Source organism: Rhamphochromis sp. 'chilingali' (assembly GCF_963969265.1).
Source record: "Rhamphochromis sp. 'chilingali' genome assembly, chromosome: 1".
Lineage (NCBI taxonomy): Eukaryota > Metazoa > Chordata > Actinopteri > Cichliformes > Cichlidae > Rhamphochromis > Rhamphochromis sp. 'chilingali'.
Genome location: NC_137929.1, coordinates 64,637,062 through 64,659,940, shown reverse-complemented (window position 1 = coordinate 64,659,940; position 22,879 = coordinate 64,637,062). Strand labels below are relative to the sequence as shown.

At 40.9% G+C, this 22,879-nt stretch overlaps 3 protein-coding genes across 4 annotated transcripts in view; all 3 read right to left on the bottom strand.

Moving 5' to 3' along the window:
• LOC308411204 (P2Y purinoceptor 14-like) overlaps positions 1-6,988 on the bottom strand; it is a 52,081-nt gene extending 45,093 nt beyond the window's left edge. Inside the window, exons 1-3 of one of the 2 annotated variants that reach the window (XR_013974350.1) lie at positions 6,880-6,988; positions 6,520-6,779; positions 5,110-6,339 (exon numbers count right to left, since the gene is read on the bottom strand). Coding sequence is in view for 1 of the 2 variants with exons in the window: in XM_080905021.1 (XP_080761147.1) it covers positions 5,697-6,339; positions 6,520-6,779; positions 6,880-6,984 (1,008 nt within the window). In the remaining variant the exon portion in view is untranslated. Of the gene's footprint in view, positions 1-4,951; positions 6,340-6,519; positions 6,780-6,879 lie in introns of those variants that run through there. The other variant, XM_080905021.1, reaches the window with a different exon arrangement.
• The window catches only part of LOC308411170 (P2Y purinoceptor 14-like), a 164,037-nt gene that overhangs the window by 69,976 nt on the left and 71,182 nt on the right, over positions 1-22,879 (bottom strand). The gene's annotated exons all lie outside the window — the stretch shown is intronic.
• On the bottom strand, positions 18,356-19,663 carry LOC308411186 (P2Y purinoceptor 14-like; the record flags this gene model as incomplete). Its single annotated transcript, XM_080904983.1, has 3 exons — positions 18,356-19,001; positions 19,194-19,453; positions 19,559-19,663. The coding sequence occupies 3 exons, from the start codon at positions 19,661-19,663 to the stop codon at positions 18,356-18,358; spliced, it is 1,011 nt and encodes a 336-aa protein (XP_080761109.1).

Sequence of the window (22,879 nt, the reverse complement as noted above, 5' to 3'; positions counted from 1 at the left end):
CTGATCAGCAAGAACCCTGTTATCATGGTTCCGAATAGGTAGATATGTTCAGCGTCCTCGATCGACAGTCCCGCCAGGCACACGATCTTCCAGTTCTGCCACCCGTCCATCGTGTATCCGGCAGGGAAAGTCCCTCCAGGGCACTCGGGCTCTCCCGAACCCAGACTTCTCGTTGAGAAAAGGGTGTCAATAGCATTCAGAGACCAGTTGATCAAATCCATAATTCTCTTTTGGGTTTTAGAGAACGACAGTGAGAGACTGTTCGAGGGAAAGTAATACACACGAGACAAGACAAGGACACAAGAGGCTAAGCAGGGAAGATAAGGGGAAGGAGGAGAGGAGAAAAGTGCGACCGCCTTCGCCAAGAGCCAAACGAGAAAGGTTCCTCTTCAGCAGTTACCTGACCAATTTGCCTGCGTCCTTTGTAACCTGCTGCTTGTTTTGCGGCTTCATCCGCTTTCCTATTTCCCTTTGCCACCATTGTGATTTCTTGCGAGTGTCCTTTGCATTTTATGATACTTACCTCGTCTGGGTCGTCCAGAGCCTTTTCCAGTTCCTCCATTTCTTTCTTATGGCAAATGGGAGTATTTGTTGCCGTTCTGAAGCCTGCCCTCTTCCATTGAGCAAGCTCCATGTGAGCTGCCCCAAAAGCATAAGCTGAGTCAGTATAAATGTTCACTCTCATATTCTTGGCCAATCTCAAAGCTCTAATCGGGGCTATTGCTTCTGCTCTCTGGGCTGACTGCTGCCCCTCAACTCTTCCTGCCTCTTTAACCTCATATTGCTTTCCCTTTCTGCAAACCACAGCATAGCCTGCTTTCAGTCCTTCTTCATCATGATGGCAGCAGCCGTCTGTGAACCAGTCCTCAGCTCCAGGAATAGGTTCTGCTTTTAAGTCTTCTGTCACTTTTTCTTCAGCTTCTGCTTTTTCTGTCATGTGGTTCCCCTGACCCCATTAAATCTGCCATATTGATCCCCTCATGTGTAAATGTCAGATTTGGAACTTTACTCAATCTCTGTTGTGTTAGTGGTGTCATGGTGAATGCTTGTGAGTTGACATATGCCACTACACTGTACTTTTAGTGGATGTTCTCTCACTACGTGTGCTGTTTTCTGAATTATTTTAGCTACCCCAGCTGCGTGTTGTGTGCATTTAGGATGCCTTGCTTCTGTTGAGTTCAGTCTTATGCTGACATACACAAGCACATCTCTGCCGCCCCCTTTTTCTGAAACAACACACCGTTCACGATTCCGTGTGTTTCAGAAACATCCAGGTAGAATGGTTCATCATAATTTGGTGTTGCCAGGTCTGTGGCTCTTGACAAATCTTGTTTCAGTGAAATGAACGCTGTTTCTGTGGCAGGCGTCCAAGGCAATTAAACACACAAGTTATTTATTTATTTATTTATTTATTTATTTATTTAGGACAGTGCATGTTAATGAACATAAATGTAAAAAAAAAATTACATGAATGTAAACATACCAGATTATAGCCAAGGGCTAATTTCCATTTCCAAGTTACAACAGAGAAAGATTTCAAGTTTTAGATAAAGAAGCAAAAATACAATTTAATGTTGTAACTTTGATGTTCACCTTCATTCTAACCTCATAAGAGGAAAAGGAAGAGAAAATATATCACATTTTACATTAACACCATCCACCCTCATGGTTTACATATGGCCACTAGAGGGAAATGTTGTGCTTTAAACACTAACATGGATACAAATAGATCATCAGTGTTCTCTCATTTCTCTCACTGTGACCCAAAAATCAGGGTCAGTAGGCCATGTTGTTGTACATCTTGTAGGATGTATTAGAAAAACATGTGCAGGACAGAGGAGAGAGGAGGCTGCACATGTGATCCTTTCACACAGGTACAGCATACAACCATGGAGGGAGAAAGGAGGGAGGAAGACTCTTTAAACAGCGTGTCAAACTGTCTGTCTTTCAAAGTCTGTCACTAAAAATCAAACGTGAAGAACACTGTAAACACAGCCGTAGCTGTAGCGCTTAAATCCTCGTTTCCTTGATTCCTCTCTTGACTCCTCTTCTTACATCTCCAGTTAATGGTTCCCAAACTTTTTCTTTGCTCTGCCCCCCCCTCCTTTGTTTTACAAGAAAAAATGCCTCTCTGTGTAAAATGGGTTCAAAAACATAAACAACTGTGGGATACTGTTTGTCTTTGATTTGAACCGGGGGAACAAATTATGGCAGGATCAGCCTGATATTATTTGTATCCCGCTGTAACTTTACTGTATAAAGAGCTAACATCTCCAAAATGTCAGGAGTAGTTAGTCATTACAACAAGTGTTTGTGAACTAAAAATGAAGAATGTGGGATACTGTTTGTCCGTGATTTGGAGAGCCCAGCGTGTGATAGGGGAAACCTATCTTGGCACTTGTGCAGGTGAAGCCAAAGGGAAGATATGCTTCACCATATTTTCTAGTCTTTGGCTTGGAAGGAAGTTGGTTTGGAAACATATTCAGCTATGCTTCATTTCCTGCTTTGCGTTTCTGTGGGTGCACCGTGCTAGCAGTGTCCAAGTGTTTTGGGGTTTTTTTTTTCCCTTTTCATACCACGCCCCCCGCAATGGCTCTGGAAACAGGAAGTAGGACGAGGGGCTGCCGGCCCAATCAGATCCCAATTTGTAGCTGGCCTCATTCTCTCTTCCACCAATGGTCAGCCTCCACCTGGAAACTTACATAACACAGACATCACAGAGTACAAGCAATGCCCCCGCATGGTGTGGCGAGTAACAGCACCACACGGCAACAATGACCTGGGTCATAACACATGATGTAGCTGGAAGATCTGACAAACTAGATTTATTAAAAGATGCAAATTATGCAACGTTCACTGTTGACATTCAGCAGGGATGTGATACTGAAGTCTAAAGTGGCCGTTTGATCTGTTGATCAGTAAGACACTCAAATCTCAAGACAAAACCTTTGAGTAAAAATGAAATAGACATACAGTACTGTAGGCCTGCTATCTGTGCTCATTACATCTGTTTCTGCATGACTTTAAAACACTGACAATACCCAGAACTCTGAACAGCAGCAGCAGACTCAAAGCTGTAAAAAGCTCTGAGACATTTCAACCTGCTGCAGTTCAACAGGATGCTAGATAAAATCCAGATTCTGTAGTTAATATTTTCTGCAGATCAGAAAAACAATAACAAGAGCAACAAGAAGCAGAGCAGAAACTGACAGACCAACAATAATTCCAACAGATCCACCCACTCCGTCATCTTCCTTTCTTCCATCTTGTCTTCATCCTTCTCTTGCCCTTCTGTCTGACCTGCAGGTGAGAAACAGGTGTGAGGTGTCAGCTGTCAGGTACAACAGTGATGAGTGAAGAACAGAACAGAATCCATTTCCTCTTCAAACTGCTGTCAGACATTATCTACTGCACTCTGATCACATCACTCAGACCAGCTGCTTTCTACAAAGTCTCATCAACAACATCTTTAGAAACAAACATCAACAACCAGGAAGCAGCTTCACCTCTGATCACACACACACTCAACTCTACTCACTCACCTGGAGGAACAACCAGGTAGATGATGCTTAACTCCAATGAGTGTGCTCCATCCATGAAGACACCACACTCGTATGTTCCAGCATCATTAGCCGTCACATCCTTCAGAGTCAAAGACACGTCTCCATCCTTCATCTGTCTGTCTTGCAGATCCACCCGGTTCTTAAAAGATGGATGCTGGTTGGCTGGATAAAAGTGACTATCCTGATAATAAAGCACATATTCTGACTTCATTTCAGCTCTACTCCACTCTACAACTCTGGTCTTGTTGTGTGGAGCTCGATATGTCAGAGTGACGTTCTGTCAAGACTCAGCTGTTATGTTTTTCTGCTCTGAAAGAGGAAACCACACAGAGCAGAGAGGTTAAAGGTCAAAGTACAATTATGATCAGAATGATTGACTTTAAATATTTTGTTTATTTCCTTTGACATTTGAGTTTTTAGTCATGTTGGATTTAATGAACCTCTGAACATCCAGCAGGTCACCAGTGACCCACTGAGGGGGAATTTTAGCCTCATGCTAAACATGCAAAGTGTCAGAAACTACAAGATGTTAGCTTCCACAGAACAACAACATGTGCTGATAATAAGTGAACATAATGTGTGAGAGAAAGCAGCCTCTCATTATGCTGCTTAGAAATATGGTGTCTAAGCAGATTCTTACTCTGGATGGCATTACCTTGGCCTCCAGTAACGCTGTGAGGAACCTTGGAGTCATTTTTGACCAGGATATGTCCTTCAACGCACATATTAAACAAATATGTAAGATTGCTTTGTTCTATTTGTGCAACATCTCTAAAATTAGAATGTCTCTTGCTGACGCTGAAAAACTAGTTCATGCATTCATTACTTCCAGGCTGGACGACTGTAATCCATTATTATCAGGATGTCCAAAAAACTCCCTGAAAAGTCTTCAGCTAAACAGAAGTGAAAAAGGTGCAGGATGTAGGGTACTAATGTATTTATTCTCACTCTTTTCTATTCTTACTCTATCTCTATTCAAGTACAATGCCTTTATACTTGTATTTAGTTTATCTATTCTGTATTCTGTAAAGTTGTATATATGTATAATTTAATTTTTAATTTTTCAATTTTAGTTTTACAGTTTGCACTTTTGATCCAGGAGGACAATATTTTATCCCACTGCATACTTGAGTATATATTGACAATAAAACTCAGCTTGACTTGACCACACCAACCTCAAAACATTTGTCTTTATTTAAGCCAAAAACATGAAGCACACACTTATTTTTACATTACATAACACAACTTTGACATATTTGTGGAAAAACTCTAAAGTAGGAAAATGGGTTATAAATGTTTTTTTTTGTTTTATTTATTTATAAGCAAAAGGAATTCAGTCATTGTCTTTTGTTTAATTTTCATTATGAACTGTACAAATTGCTGAACAGGATAAAAGTTCCTCTTTACATTGAAATTGGGGGAAGGGAGGGAAATGGAAACAGATGGGGAACACAAGCAGTAGACTAGACAGAGGGAAGCAAAACTGAACCCGCTGAGCACAGGGTGCAAAATAAAACAGGAAACACACTGAGCCGCAGACTAAGACACACAGCTTGACACTGGGTTCGTTGAAGAAACAGACATGGATTCACATGACATAGAGGGGAGAAGAGGAATGAAACACAAGGAGGGGAAGCATGGTAACAAAAGAGGGAGACAGAAAGATAGGACACGACTAAGAGCTGAAGGGCAAAAAAGACACACAGATAGAGAGGGAGCGAAGGACACATAGATGAAGACAAAGGCACAAAGGTAACCTAATAAACAAAAGCACATAAACTAGAAATTAGCAAACATACTAAGCAATGTAAAATGCAATACTAAATTGTATAAAACTAAATCATTAAATCATGTGAGCCAAAGAGCCAGAACCATATGAACAACATTTGAATTTGACCACAGAATGGTTCAGTTCATACTAAATCAGCCTTTGAGCTCATTCCTGAAAACTAGAAACATAAACACTGATGCGTCTCTGTGGAAATGTTTCTGTGTTGATTCTAGCTCTGTTTTGATTTCTGACTTGTGGTTTGCGAGGATAAAGGTCCATGACACTGGTTTTATCAACTTGTAAAACAAAATTGAAATCTAAAATGTACATTTTCACAACTAACTGGTTGAAGTCACTGGTTCTCATGTAATGATGTCCAGCTTGTCCCTCCTGCTCTTATTCTCCTCGTTTGTAGTCGGATATTTGGCTCTCCAGGTTGCCTTTCTCACCTTCTCCCCAAAAGTCTTACTGAGGAAAAAGTAAACAAGAGGGTCAAGGCAGACGTTGAAAACTGACACCATGGTGGTCACCTCCTTCAGGTAGAACAATACTGGACCTACTGAGTCATCGCTCCACAGAAACGTAAAGGGAAGACGAACCAGGTAAAATGGGACAAAGCAAACACAGAAGATGCTGACCAGCACCAACATGTTTCTGCGAGACTTCACCAGCTTCTCAGAGCCAGAGGAGGCCAGCTGCCTCTGCTGTGCCTCCAGCAACCTGCGGGAGATGCTGTAGTAGAAGAAGACCATGGATATGAAGACTAAGAGGAAGATGAAGGCAGAGAAGGTGTTGATAATTCTGAACAACAGGCTGACTGATGGACTAAACAGGTGAACGCAGCGGCTAGGATTAAAGGTCAGAGGTTTCTGGGAACTGAAAAAAATTATGATATATACAATTGTTGGAGCCAGGAGAAAAACCCAGGTGATGACAGAGATGATTCGTGCAGTCTGCAGTGTCTGCAGCATGTGAGTTCCTGAAGGATGGATGATCCTTAGATACCTGGAGAGAGACGAGAAATAGGCAGAATACAACTTCACTAAAGGTGCCTAATCTGAAGAAGTCAGTTAAGTCAAAAGGATACATTCATGCTTTTGTCAGGAGCACAGGGTAGTGGTTAACCACTTAATCTAGTTTTTACATTATCGGTAACTACAGCCTTAAATAATAAAGGTTCCTTACCTGTTGGCAGCGATGTACCCCATGAATAATATACTGGCACACATGTTGATGAAGAAGGCAGAAGCTCCAAAGCTGCAGTAAAGCCTACGAATGATGGGAGAGCTGCTGGCATAGTAGGTAATGCGGAGTGGCAGACAGAGGCAGAGCAGGAAGTCAGCAGCTGTCAGGTTCTTCAAGTAGACCATCAAGCTGTTGGATACCTCAGGCCAATCTCGACAAAGATAGACCTTCAATGTAAAGCCATTGAGGAGTAAACCCACCTGAAAATAGACAGAGTGGAAGGAAAAGAAAAGGATTGGTGCATACACCGGCACATAAACCAATTTCTAACAGAGCACAATTGGATAATTTGAAACTTACGAGGAACACCAGACTGTAGACCACCATAAAGTAAGGGTTCATGGATGTATCGTCATCGTCATAGGTCTGGTTCAAAGATGAAGTCAAATTTTTTTGGACAACCATGGTTCTTGTGCTGAAAAATAAATCCACTTTACTCAGTTAAACTGTGTAAAAATCCTAGGTTCATCTTTGAAATGATTCACCTCCACGGTCTCTTGGTTTGTTGTGTTAAACCAATGTTGGACCAATTTTAAATATTGTGCTACATGTTATGTACACTCTGTAGTTGTAGAAGGAAGCATTCATGTATCCTTAGGCAAGACACTTCACCTCCCGCCTACTGGTGTTGGCCAGAGGGGCCGATGGCGCGATATGGCAGCCTCGCCTCTGTCAGTCTGCCCCAGGGCAGCTGTTACTACAACTGTAGCTTGCCTCCACCAGTGTGTGAATGAATAGTGGCACTACAAGCTCCCTTGACACCACCTGCAGCTGTACCTCTGGGCCTGTGGGGTCTGACTGTTCTCACTGTGGAGCAGCATTAAGAAAGGATTTCCTCAGCAGGTTTCAGCAGCTCTGATTTCTCACAGTATGCGTAAGTTTTAACCAGACCTGTGTTGAGAAATGACAGCGTCACTCACCAGTTCAGTGGAAAAAGCCAAAGGAAGTAGCTGGTGTGGTGCAACATATGCAACATAGAAACATGCAAAAACCTGCGAGACATAAAACTGTTTTTAAAGGACGAGCTGACACACAGAAAATCACAGGCTTCAGCAAAGCTCTGATTCTAGAGTCTAATACTTAAAATAAACCTTTGAATTGTTCAGCTGCTTTCTAATGTAGAATGTAAACATGGACTTATTTAAACAGTTTACTGTCCTCTTTTTGTCTCTTTCTCTTTCTAACTTGTGTCTCAGTCCTTTGCTGTGAGCTTACAGAGCTGACAGCCCCTGTTATGTGATTTCCTTCTGATGTTTTTGTTCTGTTTGTGAGACTAACAAATAAAAGGCATCTTCTTTTCTCCACTTGTCCATTGAGTGTCTCAGCTTCACATTTGAGCATTTGGCACCAGGACACCCTAACCCTTTGTCAATTACAACTTTATGATAGTATCATTAGATCTGCATCTTGGATACAGGCAGAAGACAGCTGTGGTTCTGATGCAGATTTCAGTGCTAAAAGTCATCTTTTAAGCTGTTGATCTTTAGGCCCAAAGAATCCCTGATGCAGGAAGTTGATTTTGGCTCTCTGATTGAAAAGTCCTAATCTCTGATCTTGTGAGTCTTACCCAGTAGATCATGTAGGGTTCAGCTGGAGCTGATGTGGGTGAGGGGACTCGCCCACTACTATCTCAGTATGGTCCAGGTAACCTGCTAAGCCTGCAGGTCGAATCCTATCAGTCCCACCTGATGACGGAAGTGCGCTCCTATTGATTCTGTTATTTCTGGGATGATTTTAATAGCCTGGACAGCAGACTCCAAGGAAAAAAAATTGTAATCAAATTTAAAGAATAACACTCAGACTTTTTTCTTTACAATTTGGAAAAAAGGTTAAAAGGCCAAAGTCCACAATTTAGAATTTAATTGCAGGAAATTTTAATTTTCCAAAGCAAAATCAAAATCAAATGATAAAAATCACAAAACAATAAGAAAATCACTTAAACCATACTTATCTAATTTTACTACTCTGAGTTAATGCTGATCTTGTTCTTATCTGTAGTGAGGAGAGGCTGGAGGAGGGATGAGCAGTGTCAGATCTGAAGGTGCTCTTATTCTTATTGTTCTGTGTAGATGATAATCACCCAACAAGAAAGCAGCTGGGCATCCAGTGGAAGTATGCTGTAGATCAAAATCCTTCTGAATTAGCCATCAAACACCTTAAAACTCAGGAGATGATTTTGGAATTTTTGGCTTATCAATTCACAGGTTGACTGCTGTTAGCGTCTCTGCTGGAACTTTTAACTGTGAACCTCTTAGATCCAGTATTCAGAATTGGTCATCTTGCAGAAGATAAAAGGGAAGACCCCATCTTCTCCTCACTTTTATACTGACCCCACCCCCACATTCATTTAGGTTGTTGACATTTAATCATCCAAAGCCAGCCGCCCGCCTCTCTCTCTCTCTCTATCATCATATATAAACATTGAATCACACATGGAGAGATAGATCGATATAGATATAGATATATCTATATCGATAGATCTATCTATATATATAATTCATGTTACAATCAGTTTATGTGATTCTACTTCAATTAGATTTGGGGAGAGGGGTTCACATGAAGATTCATTTTAACATTAATCCCTTATCAATTCAATTACAGAGATAGAAATGCTTGGAACACCTGCATATTTCTGGAGCTAAAAAAATAAGTCTGGATTGATATTTCCTCTTAAATCAGCACTGTCAGTGACTGATTGTAACATCCTGAAGCAACAATTATTCTTTCATTAAACTTTATTAAAACACATCTGGCTCACTGCAGATTTCCTGTCGAGGTCATTACATTTTGATGATCTTGATTTCATGTTGGTTGAAGCTGTACAGCTCAAGAAAACAGCTAAGAGTTTAACAGAAGGAAGATTTAAAACAGAAAGCAGTGAAATATTAACCTGTATGTGTCACCACCACCATTGAACATCATCCTCATCTTTTAGTGCAGCTTCTTCAGTTATGCTGAAGAAGCATTTACCCAGAAAACAACACGAACCCTGAGGACGCGTTCCCAGTGGTTACCACCTCATCAGCTGTTATTTGGTTCATTGTAGCTCAAGCTACACACACACACACACGGAATCTACCTGTAGTCACGTGTCTCGGTTACTCTTCTCTTAAATGTTCCTCTCTAACAGAAGCTGTAATGTCTCCAGTCAAAGTCTTGTCAGAGTGTGGAAACCTGCTCTGCTCACCCTCAGTCGGTTTCTTTCAGTGTTTATTAAAACGCTCAGAACATCATCTTACATAAATGTGTCCATTCCTCTGACCTGTGACTGCGGCTGCTGAGCAGATATTGGAATGATGCTCATAACGTTATTGGTTATTGCTCCATGCTGATATTTCTGCATTTAGTCAGCAGCAACATGAATACTGACTCAGCAACATAAACATCAGCACACTGACCAAAGTGTTGTTCTCTTTGCAGCCTTAAAGATAAAAGTCAAGAGGAAACTGAAATAAAAAAGTCATTATTTCTCCATCAGTTATGATACATGAAGCTTCAGTGAAAGCTTGAGTAACAACTCTGATAGACGTCACCTTCATCTCTCCAGACTCCGCCCTGTTCTCTCAGGAGTACCTGATAGTTTTGTTTCTGCCACCTGCATGAGCCAGTATGGTCGTGTCCAAATTCATGGGCTGCATCCTCCTGAGGACCCGGCCTTCGCGGTCTACGTGGGCCGGGTCCTCAGAAGGTCGGGTAGGCCGGAAGTAAACGGCCGTGAAATTGGACAGTCTAGCCTTCTGATTAGCGTCACCGCTGTCTCGGTGGAGTTTAATAAACTCAGCCGTCTGCTCCTTGCTGTCTAAAATATAACAGGACACTGGCATAAATTCTCAACCGTCTCTCACTTCTGTTTAATCAGTTTTTTGTTTGACGTTTATTCAGCTGTGCGAAAATCCCGGAGGAACCCACCCGGGGGATTAATAAAGTTTTATTTTATCTAATCTAATAACTTTAATCTCAGCCAAACCGATTTACTCACGAACAAATAAAACACTGAAAAAAGCCCAACAATAACATTTTTAGGTTGTCTAAGTGACTTATCTATTACGTTTAACCCGAGCAGCGAAACTCCGCGGTGATCTGAAAATGATGTGCCGGGAGTTGGGCCGTTCTCGGCGGCTTCAGTGACCCTCGAGCTCCCGACTAGCTATCGAGCTGGTGGGTAGCAGATGCTCCGAAAACGTCGAAGCACTTTTGCAAATATGCGTTATCTTGATAAACCGAGCAGATATTTAATGTTTACACAGCTACTTTCTCGCCTGAAAATGTTAAAAGTTTATTTTGTGACCCAGAAAGAATAATCAGAGTAATAATAAAACTTAGTAGCGGCCGCCATTGTTGGAAACTGGAGTTTGGCTGGGCCGCGCTATGAATTCTGGGATATGGTGGACCACACAGGACACACCCGACCCATCCTTCAAATTCGGGGAAAAGGAGGATGCATTTGTCGGCTGCATTCGGAGGAGTCTACGAATTTGGACAGCCTTCGGCGCGTCGCTGTGACGGAATCGGTCTACAAATGCGGCCTCAGGAGGATGCAGCCCATGAATTTGGACACGACCTATGACTGTGGAACACTGCATAAAAGAAACAGGAAGGATTCAAAAAGAAAACCTTTATTTAGAGAGGATATCTTAATCCAGGTGCAAATACAAAGCATAAAAGCTCACCTTTAAAGACTCTGTATAGACCTAAATTAAACAAATCAGAAGAGGGAACATGAAGAAAAGAACACAAGAAAATAATCAGCAATAAAAGACTTAAAAGTAAATCCCTAAACAACAAAATAAAATCAAAAACGGTTAAAGCAGCAAAAACGATTAGAACAATAAGCTTCAACTAAGAAAAGGAGTAAAATGAAATCAGTTAAGATCAACATCAGTCCACTAAACAGGCCCCACAAGTGTTTCAGTCATTTCTTTATCAAGCTGACAAAACTTAGTTTGAAATCAGAAGCATTAAAAAGGAATTTTAATCATTTGTCAAATAAAAAAACTCCATACCCTTCATCCGTTTTCCTGCTTGGGCTGGACTGAGGTCAGTTTTGTCATCAGACGGTGAGTCTGAAGGTCGTGCCCACAAGTCAGTTCTTATTGCCCCTGCTACAGAAGCAAAAGCTGAAACCTCTACACAGGCTGTTGATTCCCAGCCTCAGCTTTCTTTTGCATTGCTCTCTTGACCAGTTTCATCTCTCCACCTGTGACCAAGGTTGTGATTGTACAGAAGGCTTCGATCAGGGAACACGTCCCCACAGCGACTGCACGGGTACCCGGTGTGAGAGAGTTGATGCTCCTTCAGGCTGTTTTGCCAAACAAACGTTTCCCCGCATGTTTCGCACCAGAACGGTCTCTCTCCAGTGTGCACACGCCTGTGGAGGTTTAGACTGGACCGCTGAGTGAAGGTTTTGTTGCACTTGTCGCACCAGTATGGCTTCTCTCCAGTGTGCCTACGGCGATGGGTCTTTAGGGCCCCCAGGTATGCAAAGGTTTTGTCACACAGGTCACAGCTATATGGTTTCTCTCCAGTGTGCAAACGTTGATGGCCCCTGAGGGAGCCGGACTCTGTAAACCGTTTGCCACATTCGTCACAAACATAGGGTTTCTCTCCAGTGTGGACACGGAGATGCTTTTTCAGGGTATCTGAAAGTGCAAAGACTGCGCCGCACTCTTCACAGCTGTAGGGTTTCTCTCCTGTGTGGATGCGCTGGTGGACTTGTAGAGTGATTAAAGTGTTGAAAGCTGCTCCACACTCATCACAGCTGTGTGGTCTCTCTCCAGTGTGAATTCTCTGGTGAAGCTTTAAATTGTGTTTTGACTTAAAGGTCTTGTTGCAGTCCTGGCACTGGTGCACACCACATCCAGTCTTCTTCTGTTTCTGAATAAACAGCAGACAGAAAGAGAGAGCAGTGATGCTGGAGTCAATGAAGGAACAAAAAAAGTAAAACAAAAGCACTCAGAGAGATCTATACTAAAACTGTGATGTTTTATGGTGTTTTTATTAAACATGCTGAGGTCAGCAGTGTTAACATGGAAATTCTTTGTGTAATATCTTAATCTTTGTGTGTCAGTGTGAAGTCCTACTTCTGTTTCGAAAAATAATGTTTTAAATACCCCAAACAAAAAAAGTGCCTGTAGTGTTTTCAACAAGGATGTCGGTGACCCCAAGTTAAACCACAAATGAAGACCCTGGAGTTTAGTTGCAGCTTATTTAATTGTCTCCATGAACATTTGGTGAAAACTGAAATGACAGAAAATAAACTCCATCTCAACAGGTAGAATCGTGTTTACATCAATAAAGAGCATTAATCTCACTAAAACATTCATGTTAGCAAAATATGCAATAATATCCAAAGCTATCTGTATAAACTGTCATATAAGGTAACTTACACTTCACAAATTTGCGTGTCATCCTTGCGCAGGGGCCATGCTAATCTTCTCTGTATCGTATCCAATATAGCGTACGCACTTGCTGAAGCAAGCACTGTTGTTTCGCTTGTTTCGGCAAGCGCGTACACTAAATTGGATACGATACAGAGAATATTAGCATGGCCCCTGCGTAAGGTAACTTACAGCGTTCCAGCCTGATAATTCAGAGTAGATGGCATCTGATTACATCTCCATATTGCCTTTAGCATGTGAAGTAGTGATGCGCGAATCATGAACGAATCGTTCAATACTCGAGAATCACTTTACTGACTCCTGAATCATGATTCACAAGCCCAACTGACTCACTGACTCATCCCTGTTGCTGTTAGCAGCAATGTATCTAGCTTGTAATTAAAATTGTGGAGAAAAACACAACATCCAGTATCTTAACAAAAAAATTTCTGCTCTGAACTGGAAGAAAAAACCCTGAAGCTCACATCAAGACAATAGCTCCTCGGTTCACAGTAGCATCGCTCTGTTAACATAGAACAGCACATTTGAGCTACTCACCCCCTCCCCCCTGTGTTGAATCGTAGAGCAAACGAATCACTCACTCACCCCCTCCCTCATTCTTCTTCTTGGTTGGCAACCAATGTTAAGGCGCATTACCGCCCCCTGGCTCACAGCTCAGTGGACATTTAAATGAGAAAATATATATTTGACATATTTAAGGAAAATACTAATAAAATAAAAATAAACAAAATAAATGTTTATTAAGCAATTTTGATAGGAAATTGCTTAATTTTAGAAATGTTTTTGCTCTTTTTTGCTCGATAAAATAGTTGTTTTCTTTTAGAATCATTCATCTTAGCAGTAGGATTTACATGCAAAGAGAAACAAATTAAGTTTGAGTGAAAATGTACATTTTTTTGCACTCTCTGGTCAACTGACTCAGTGACTCAAAAAACGCGATTCACTTTGGTGAGTGACTCATTAAAACTCGATTCAGTAAAAAGAATCAAATTTACCATCACTAGCATGGAGCCTGTTTCTCAGCAAAAACTGAGTGCTTGACCAAAATCGGAAGTGTGCCGTCAGAAAAGGAAATACATTTTAGCGATATTTTCCTTTTATCTAAAACGTATGTAAAGAATGAATTATTCATTTTAACAACACATTAATTTTTTTATGAAAAATCCTTTCATAATTATTACCATAGTTATAATTTCATAATAATTATATTATTAAACTTAACTTATTTATTCAGAAAACTGTATTAAGGGCAACAGTACCTATTATGAATATTATAATATTAAATATACAAAGTTGGCAGGTGATCCTTTATCCTAATCAGTGTGACGCTGACTTTACATGCTAAAATGGTATTATATATATATATATATATATATTAATTTTTTTTATCTTTACACATATGACTGGGGCAGAATTCTTTGAAATCTTTGGCTTCAAAAAGCTGCAGTGTCTAACTTTATGGGTCACTGTGTGTCAATGATAAATTGTATTTAGTAGTCAGTATAATCTTTTAGTGATACAAGTTTGCATATGGTAGAATACTGCATGTAGTTATTTGTATTAGGAAATATTCAACCATGTATACTTAGAGGCATATAATCAATTGTGTAGTGATAGGATGTGTGATCTTTAGCAGGCTACAAAGGCTTGGTGTGGAATGCACACCTACATCCTGGGAGTATGGGAAGAGGTCGTACCTTGTCTTATTGTTTTACAGTAGGATTAACGTAGCTATATCTGTTTTAGTCTAAGTGCTTTTTGTTTTGATGAACTGCTGGACTTCGAGACCAACACACACACACACACACACACACACACACACACACACACACACACACGCAGTTTCTCAGTCTGGAGGCTGCCCTTGCTAGCAAGAAGTTCTGTGTGTTTCTCTTCTCTGAGTCTTTACTGAAGAAGTGTTTTAGAATATATTTCTTAACACTGTGACATCGTAATGTGTTGTAATGAAAAACTAAAAGGTGTGTAGCACAGCTCTCTCCATGCCCTTTCATATCATGTATTACTCGATATGGTTGTTTGAAATTATATTTCAAGGTTAACTTTGACCTTGCTCACTAACAGTGAAGGCCAAGGTCAAATGCTTAGCTAACCTTGGTACTTGTGTCCTTTAAGGTCTAGTATATTGCTGTGACATTTGACTATCATTCATAAAAATTTGTACATGATATAAAGCTTTTTTTTTTTTCTATTTCCTGGCTGTAAACAACAGTGAACACTGAGCTGAAATGAGATGAACGTCCTGGTCCTGTTGTCAATTATTATTTTACTAATGAACGTCAATACATTAACTTTGTTTTCTCTCATACATCCATTTGTCACATGTTCTATCACAAAGTAGGAAATCTGTTGAAGTCAAGCCTGCTTTGGTTCTGTACACAAACACTGTTACCTTGTCCTCACAGCTACTGGCAGAGAGCGAGTACCAGAAATGGAAAACAATCTAAGCCGGGGCCTCCGTGGATTCCCTCTCACGGTTCATAAAGAGCTTAATGTGTACAGAATAAAGCCGTAGCTGATGTTTACAAAAGTAATTTTTACAGAAAGCTGGGCTGCAGCCGAGTGGATTCCAGTGCTTCAGAGCACCACACAAAGGCCAAAGGTGGAGGCATCTGCTTTCTTCTTCACTCAGTGTTTACACATCTCTGCATTTAATCATTACTAGACACTCCCCCGGTGAGTATTAGCTCTTTTCCATTAGTACCCACTCGGTTTGGGTTGGCACGGCTTGCCATGGTTTTCAGTGTTTTCCATTAGGTGGCAATCTGAAAATATCACATCAACAGATTAACCAATCGATGTCGTCCAGTCATTGGTGTCACCTGATGATTCATGAGAGCGCCTCCTTCAATGATGGAAATGACTACACACAAAAACAACAATGTGTTCCCAGAGTCTTGTGGTCAGAGATATTTTGCACAAAATTATTTACAAAAACTCATTTCAGAACTACGCAACATATTTATGACGACTGGACTGAAGACCTCGGTGTTCCTCTGTCTGAGGACCAATATCAAAACTGTTTGTCCAATATTCAGAAAGGCTCAATAAATGCCAGATATAAACTAATCTAGTTTAAAGTCATTCACAGATTACATTTTTCTAAACTTAACCGGATCTATAATTCTGTATCCCTCTCATGTGACACATGTAATATCGGTGAAGGTTCCCTTGCACATCTATTTTGGCATTGCCCTGTCTTGAAAGCTTTTTGGAGTCAGCTTTTTACGTGGTTTTCAAACCAATTTAGGAAAAAAGTACCACTTGATGGTACACTGGCTATACTTGGATCCTTTGCATCAATCAAATCTTTTTCCTTTTCACAACAGATAATTACAATGGGTATGCTGGCTGCAAAGAAACTTATTCTTTTACAGTGGCGGTCTTCTTTGGCCCCGTGTTTAAAAGGTGGCTTAATAAGATGGTGTCTGTGGCCAGGGAACAGATAAGATTTGATAGAAAAGGGAAACTGGCAAGTACGATTTGGCAGCCATTTCTAGAATTCCTAAAAACTAACTAATCATAATTCATGCCTCACACTCCACGTGAATTTTCTTATTTTATTTTATTTTACTTTTTATTTAGTTAACATTGTTATAATTTTCTCTTCTTATCGCTCCTTTTTCTTTTTTTCATGCTAATAAGTTCACAAATGTCAAATGTAGTAATTGTCCTCAACTGAATCTGTATAAGCATGCTGTGTTTAACTTAAAAGCAAATAATAATAATATTTATGACTCCAATTTGAGCCCATACTCTCTGTTATCTGCACACCTGCTGAGCCCTGCACGATGACCCCGCGGGGCTTATCTGGATCATTAACATCATTATCACGGTCATTACTTTCCCTCGTGTTTAAGGCTGCATCACCTCGACACAAGCTACCGTAAAGAAAGCACAGAACAAATCTAATAACTCCCACGGCAGCCAGGGTGCGTGTCTGCGATGCCTGTTGCAAGTTAGCTGTTCAGAGTCAACTGTACACGGTGTTTCTGCCGTGTATTCTTCCACCCACACCGAGAAGGGTCAGATATAAACCCCCGCGTCCTGCTTACTGACCTGGGCTCCTGAGGAGGTGGCGGAGGCTCCAGCAGTCTGCTGCTCTGGCTCCTGGCTCTCCTGCATCATTCCGGTCCTACAGTGTGAATCCAGCAGCGGCGCACTCGGTCTATGGCAGGAAAGCACACCGGACAGCTGATATCTCCAGCGCGTTCTCGCGAACTCACCAAAAAGCGCGTGCCGGAGAATTAAGAGCCGCCCTCCAATTCCCGTTAATGTGATAAAGACGCAGATCCCGCGGTGTTTGCTTACCGACACAAAGGCATTTTCATGACAGGAGCGCTGTACTCACGGTTTTTAAGGTTTCACAGACTCGAGGTTCAGAATTAGAGTTTAAAGAAACAACTTCAAATAAAACTTTTAAAGTGAGAAGTTTCTTTATTTAAATAATAAAAAAAAATCCGAGCAAAGCTCAAAATCTGTGTACATGTCCAGAAAAGACAAAGAATCACTACAGTAAGAGCACATCTGCTCTCAGAGATAATGAGATCATAAAATCAGGTAACAGTTAAAAGGCAAAAATACAAACTTTATTCTAATTTAATCAGAAGGAAAACCAGTGCAGAAAATTATCAGACAAGATTAGATTCTTCAGACTCATGTGCAGCTCTTTGTTCTCATGCAGATTATTAGTGTAGCTAATCATAAAGGTATAATTCTACCCCCCCTTAGCTCACTAGTGCAAGACGTATGATTAAAATATATTTAAATACATCTAAAGAATAATACAGTTCTTATGTGGACTGGAGAAGTAAATGCTCCAGAAAAAAGCATCAGTGTGGGAGTCACAAAAGGGTGCAGCTTGATCAACGTGGACATATTATTGTTTGAAAGAACCAAAAAAAACATTAAAACATTAAATTGGATTTTAGCTTCAGTGCAGAACAAACCTGTGAAAGCATCTGTGGAAAAACAGTAAAGAAGCAGAACAAACTGGAAATCTTAGATATTTTCTTTATAAGCATAAGCAGTTTTACATTTTACAAGCTTGGATTTTCATAATGAAATATACAGATTACTGCTGAAAGATAAAAAGCACATCTGGATATGTGTAAATGTTAAAACTGTTTCCAGAGACAGATATTTAATGATGTGCTTTGTTTGTATGAATCTGACCACACACTCGTTCACTTTGTTCATGCTAAAGCTGAATGCTAGCAACATAAACACTGACACTATGTGTTTGTGCTGAGTTCAGCCTCATGTTGATATCTGAGCACAGAAGAAGTCCTGCGGTTCATGAGGACGGGGATCCATGATACTGGTTTCACTAATCGGACTCTCAAATGCTGTATGTTGCCTTACATCACTGGTGTTGATGTAGTGATGTCCAGCTGCTCCCTGCTGCTCTCGCTCTCCTCATTTGCTTGTTGGATGTTGGTCCTCCTGGACGCCTTTCTCACCTGAGCTCGAAAAGTCTTACAGAGGTAAAAGTAAACAACAGGGTCCAGACAGACGTTGAAAACTGACACCATGGCGGCCGCCTCCTGCAGGTAGTACAAAACTCGACCCACAGAGCAGCTGTTCGAAAGAAACACAAAGGGAAGACGAACCAGGTGATAGGGGACAAAGCAAACGCAGAAGATGCTGACCAGCACCAACATGTTCCTGCGAGACTTCACCAGCTTCTCAGAGCCAGAGGAGGCCAGCTGCCTCTGCTGTGACTGCAACACCTTGCGGGAGATGCTGTAGTAGAAGAAGACCATGGATATGAAGACCAAGAGGACAATGATTGCAGAGAAGGTGTGGAGGATTTTGTACAGCAGGCTGACTGATGAACTAAAGGAATCAACACAGTAATTAGAGGTCAAAGGTTCCTTGGAGCTGATAAAAAAGCTGATAAAAGTGATTGTTGGAGCCAGGAGAATAACCCAGGTGATGACAGAGATGATTCTCGCAGTTCGTACTGTTCGTACAGTTCCTGAAGGATGTACGATTTTCCGATACCTGCAGACAGAAGAGGAAGGAGGCAGAATACAACTTCACTAATCACAACAGTGCCAAAACTGCAAAAGTAAATACTGAGCCAGAAAAAGGTACATTCATGCTTTTGTGAGGAGCACAGGGTGTGTACTTAACCACTTAATCTAGTTTTTACGTTGTCATGAACTACAGTCTGAAATCAATAAAGATTCTTACCTATTGGCAGCGATGTACGCCATAAATATGATGCTGGCGTACATGTTGAGGAAAAAAGCAGAAGCTCCAACTGTGCAGTGGAGCAGCTGAACCATGGCAGAGCTGCTGATGTAGTGGGCGATGCTCAGTGACAGAGAGAGGCAGAGCAGGAAGTCAGCAGCTGTCAGGTTCTTCAGGTAGACCATCAAGCTGCTGGATGCCTGCTGCCGAGCCCGACAACAGTAAAACTTCATGATGAAGCCATTGAGGGGTAAACCCACCTGTAGAGACACAGAGAGGATGGAGAGAACAGGACGTTTGTAGATGCACAGAGAACCTTAAACCAGTTCCTTAAAAACCCCACAATCTGATTATTTGAAACTTACCAGAAACACCAGACTGTAGACCAGCATAAAGAAGGGGTTGGCTGATGTGTCGACATTACCACAGTTCTGGTCCGAAGCCGATGTCTCGTTTTTTGAGTAAATCATGTTTCTGGACATGAAATAAAAACACTTAATAAAACACTCTTTTAAACTGTATATAAATGCTAGGTTTCTCTTTGAAACAATATTTATTCATAGCATTTTAGTTATCTGTTAAATCAGTGTCAGACAAACTTTAAATATTATGCTACATCTCTCTTTGAGACAGTGGTTTTGAAATATGACCTCTTCTGGTGAAGGTTTAGACAGTTAATTAAATTTAGTTTCTATGTGATGCACCCATATGTTCTTGTAGTGTTGAAAGTAAAATTGAGACACTTAAATGCAAATACAGAAATCACTGACACCATCTTTTGTGTACAGTCTGTAGTTGTGGAAGGAAGCATTGATTAGTAAAGATGAGTCAACCCTCTCATGAATCTTATAAGAATCCATTAAGCACAAGCTGAAGCAGTGAGCTGTAGGCAGAACCTGGACTCATCGCTGAACATAACGTTCCTCTATATGTTCACGTTCCAGTGCACATGGTACTGACACCAGGCCTGGCGGTGAAGGGCAGTCATGGCAGGCTCCCTGGGACCCTATGAGCTGGAAATTTAGACACATGAACCAACCTGTTCATGTGTCTAACTCTTTTCCCCCACACGGTAACACACCCGCCGTAGGTCAAACTCTGGTAATTGGTGATTCTCTTCTGAGATATGTGAAGCTAGAGACACCGGCAACCATAGTCAATTGTCTTCCAGGGGCCAGAGCAGGCGACATTGGGGGAATTTTAAAACTGCTGGCTAAGGGTAAACGTAAATTCAGTAAAATCATAATTCACGTCGGCAGTAATGACACCTGGTCACGCCAAGGTCACTAAAATCAATATTGAATCGGTGTGCAACTTTGCCAAAACAATGTGGGACTCTGTAGTTTTCTCTGGTCCCCTCCCCAATCAGACCAGGAGTGACATGTTTAGCCGCATGTTCTCCTTAAATTGCTGGCTGTCTGACTGGTGTCCCAGAAACGATGTGGGCTTCATAGATAATTGGCAAACCTTCTGGAGGAAACCTGGACTTGTTAGGAGAGACGGCATCCATCCCACTTTGGATGTAGCAGCTCTCATTTCCAGAAATAAGGCAACACTTGCATGAGTGCTGCTGATTGGCAGATGAAGAATAAAGTAGTTGTGGTAAACCAATCACATGAACAATTTAAGATGACATTTTAAATTGGTATATAGGAGGCCACATAAAACCAGAGTAAAAAAAAAGCAAAAAGCAAAAAAAGTTTGGAAACCACACACACACACACACACACACACACACACACACACACACACACACACACACACACACCCTGAAGACAAAAAAGAAGGAACACACACATGTAAAGGAAGCTCTTAAAACATGTGGTTATCCTAATTGGGCTTTCATCAAGTCAGCAAGGAGGCACAGAAAAGAAGATCAGACACCAGATCAGACTAGGGAGTATAAGAAAGACAAACACAACAACACTCCCCTATGTAGCCGGTGAAAAGCTCAAGAGAGTCTGCAGAGAGTGAGGAACGCTCAGACCTCTACATTGGAGAGACCGAGCAGCCACTTCATAAACACATTGCACAACATAGAAGAGCCACTTTTTGTTCCACCTCCACCTGCATCTAAAGGTCAAAGGTCACTCTTTCGAGGATGCCAGTGTTCACATTTTGGTCTTCTCTGACCAAAATGTGAGTAAAAGAAGCCATTTATGTCCACTGTGAACAACCATCTTAGTTATGCTGCAATAGGTGTAGACTGCTGGGGGGATTCCCATGATGCATTGAGTTTTTCCTTTCCAGTCACCTTTCTCACTCACTATGTATTAATAGACCTCTCTGCATTAAATCATACTTGTTATTAACCTCTGTCTCTCTTCCACAGCATGTCTTTTATCCTGTCTTCCTTCTCTCACCCCAACCGGTCGCAGCAGATGGCCCCGCCCCTCCCTGAGCCTGGTTCTGCCGGAGGTTTCTTCCTGTTAAAAGGGAGTTTTTCCTTCCCACTGTCGCCAAAGTGCTTGCTCATTGGGGTCATATGATTGTTGGGTTTTTCTCTGTATGTATTATTGTAGGGTCTACCTTACAATATAAAGTGCCTTGAGGTGACTGTTGTTGTGATTTGGTGCTATATAAATAAAACTGAGTTGAATTGAATGAAGAGGCTTTCCAGAAGATTTATTGCCAAGAAGCAAAGAAATAGTCAACCAAATACAAAATTTTCCACGTTATGTGTAACCTTTATATATATTTATATGTTTTCTTTGTTTTTTTTTGCTGTTTTCATTTCTTTAAAGAAATGTAAAGTTGTTTCTTATGTTTTTGTCTCTTTTGACAAGTGACTTAAGTTTACATGTAATGAAATGTGCTATATAAATAAAGTTGTGTTTGATATTACAGGCTCTTGGGAAGAAACCAGAGCAGTATGAGTGATTTTCTTAGGAAATGTCATATACTCAGTTTTCAGAAGTTTTATTTCCACAACTTTAAACTAGTTCATAATACTGCAGCTCAACTACTAAAAACTTTTGTTTACTTCTTCCCAATGTCTTTCTGTTTTTCCATATTTGTCACACTTAAATATTTCAGATCCTCAACCCCATGTAATATTAGACAAAGACATCCTGAGTAAATACAAAACACAGTTTTTAAATGATGATTTAAAAACACAGTGCTGTATGTACGTGGATCATCACTACTGTGTATCACAGTGCAACACAAAGCCAGTTAAACCTCAGGGATATCATTCCCTCCAAGTAGGAAGAATTAATCAGAGGCAACATCACGAATAGGAAGTTTAGCAGGTGGTCACAGACCTGTTCTCTCTGTAATTCCCTCCTGACTGATTTTTTTCTGGTTTCCTTATCACTTGTAGCTTGAGCCAGTACATATGGACCATAGGTTTTTTGTTCTCTTGACGGATGAAACCAATAAAATTAGTGCCATGGATCATAATGACTGTCTTCAAACATTATCAACATATTTAAGTATAAGGTAGTTCATCAGTGCACTCGGCACCAGGACATCCTCAGCCTTAGTCACAAAAAGACTTGTAATCATATATTCATATTAGTTTCATGAACACTGGCAGAAGAAAGCTGATTATTTTTGTTCCTTAAGTGAGGATGGGTTGAAAATATCTCTTCCCCCCCCCCCCCCTAAAAAAGTATTAAAGATGTGAGAATGAGAAACTATCAGGACTCACCTCTGGTTCTGCAGCTTTCTGTAAGGAAGTAAAG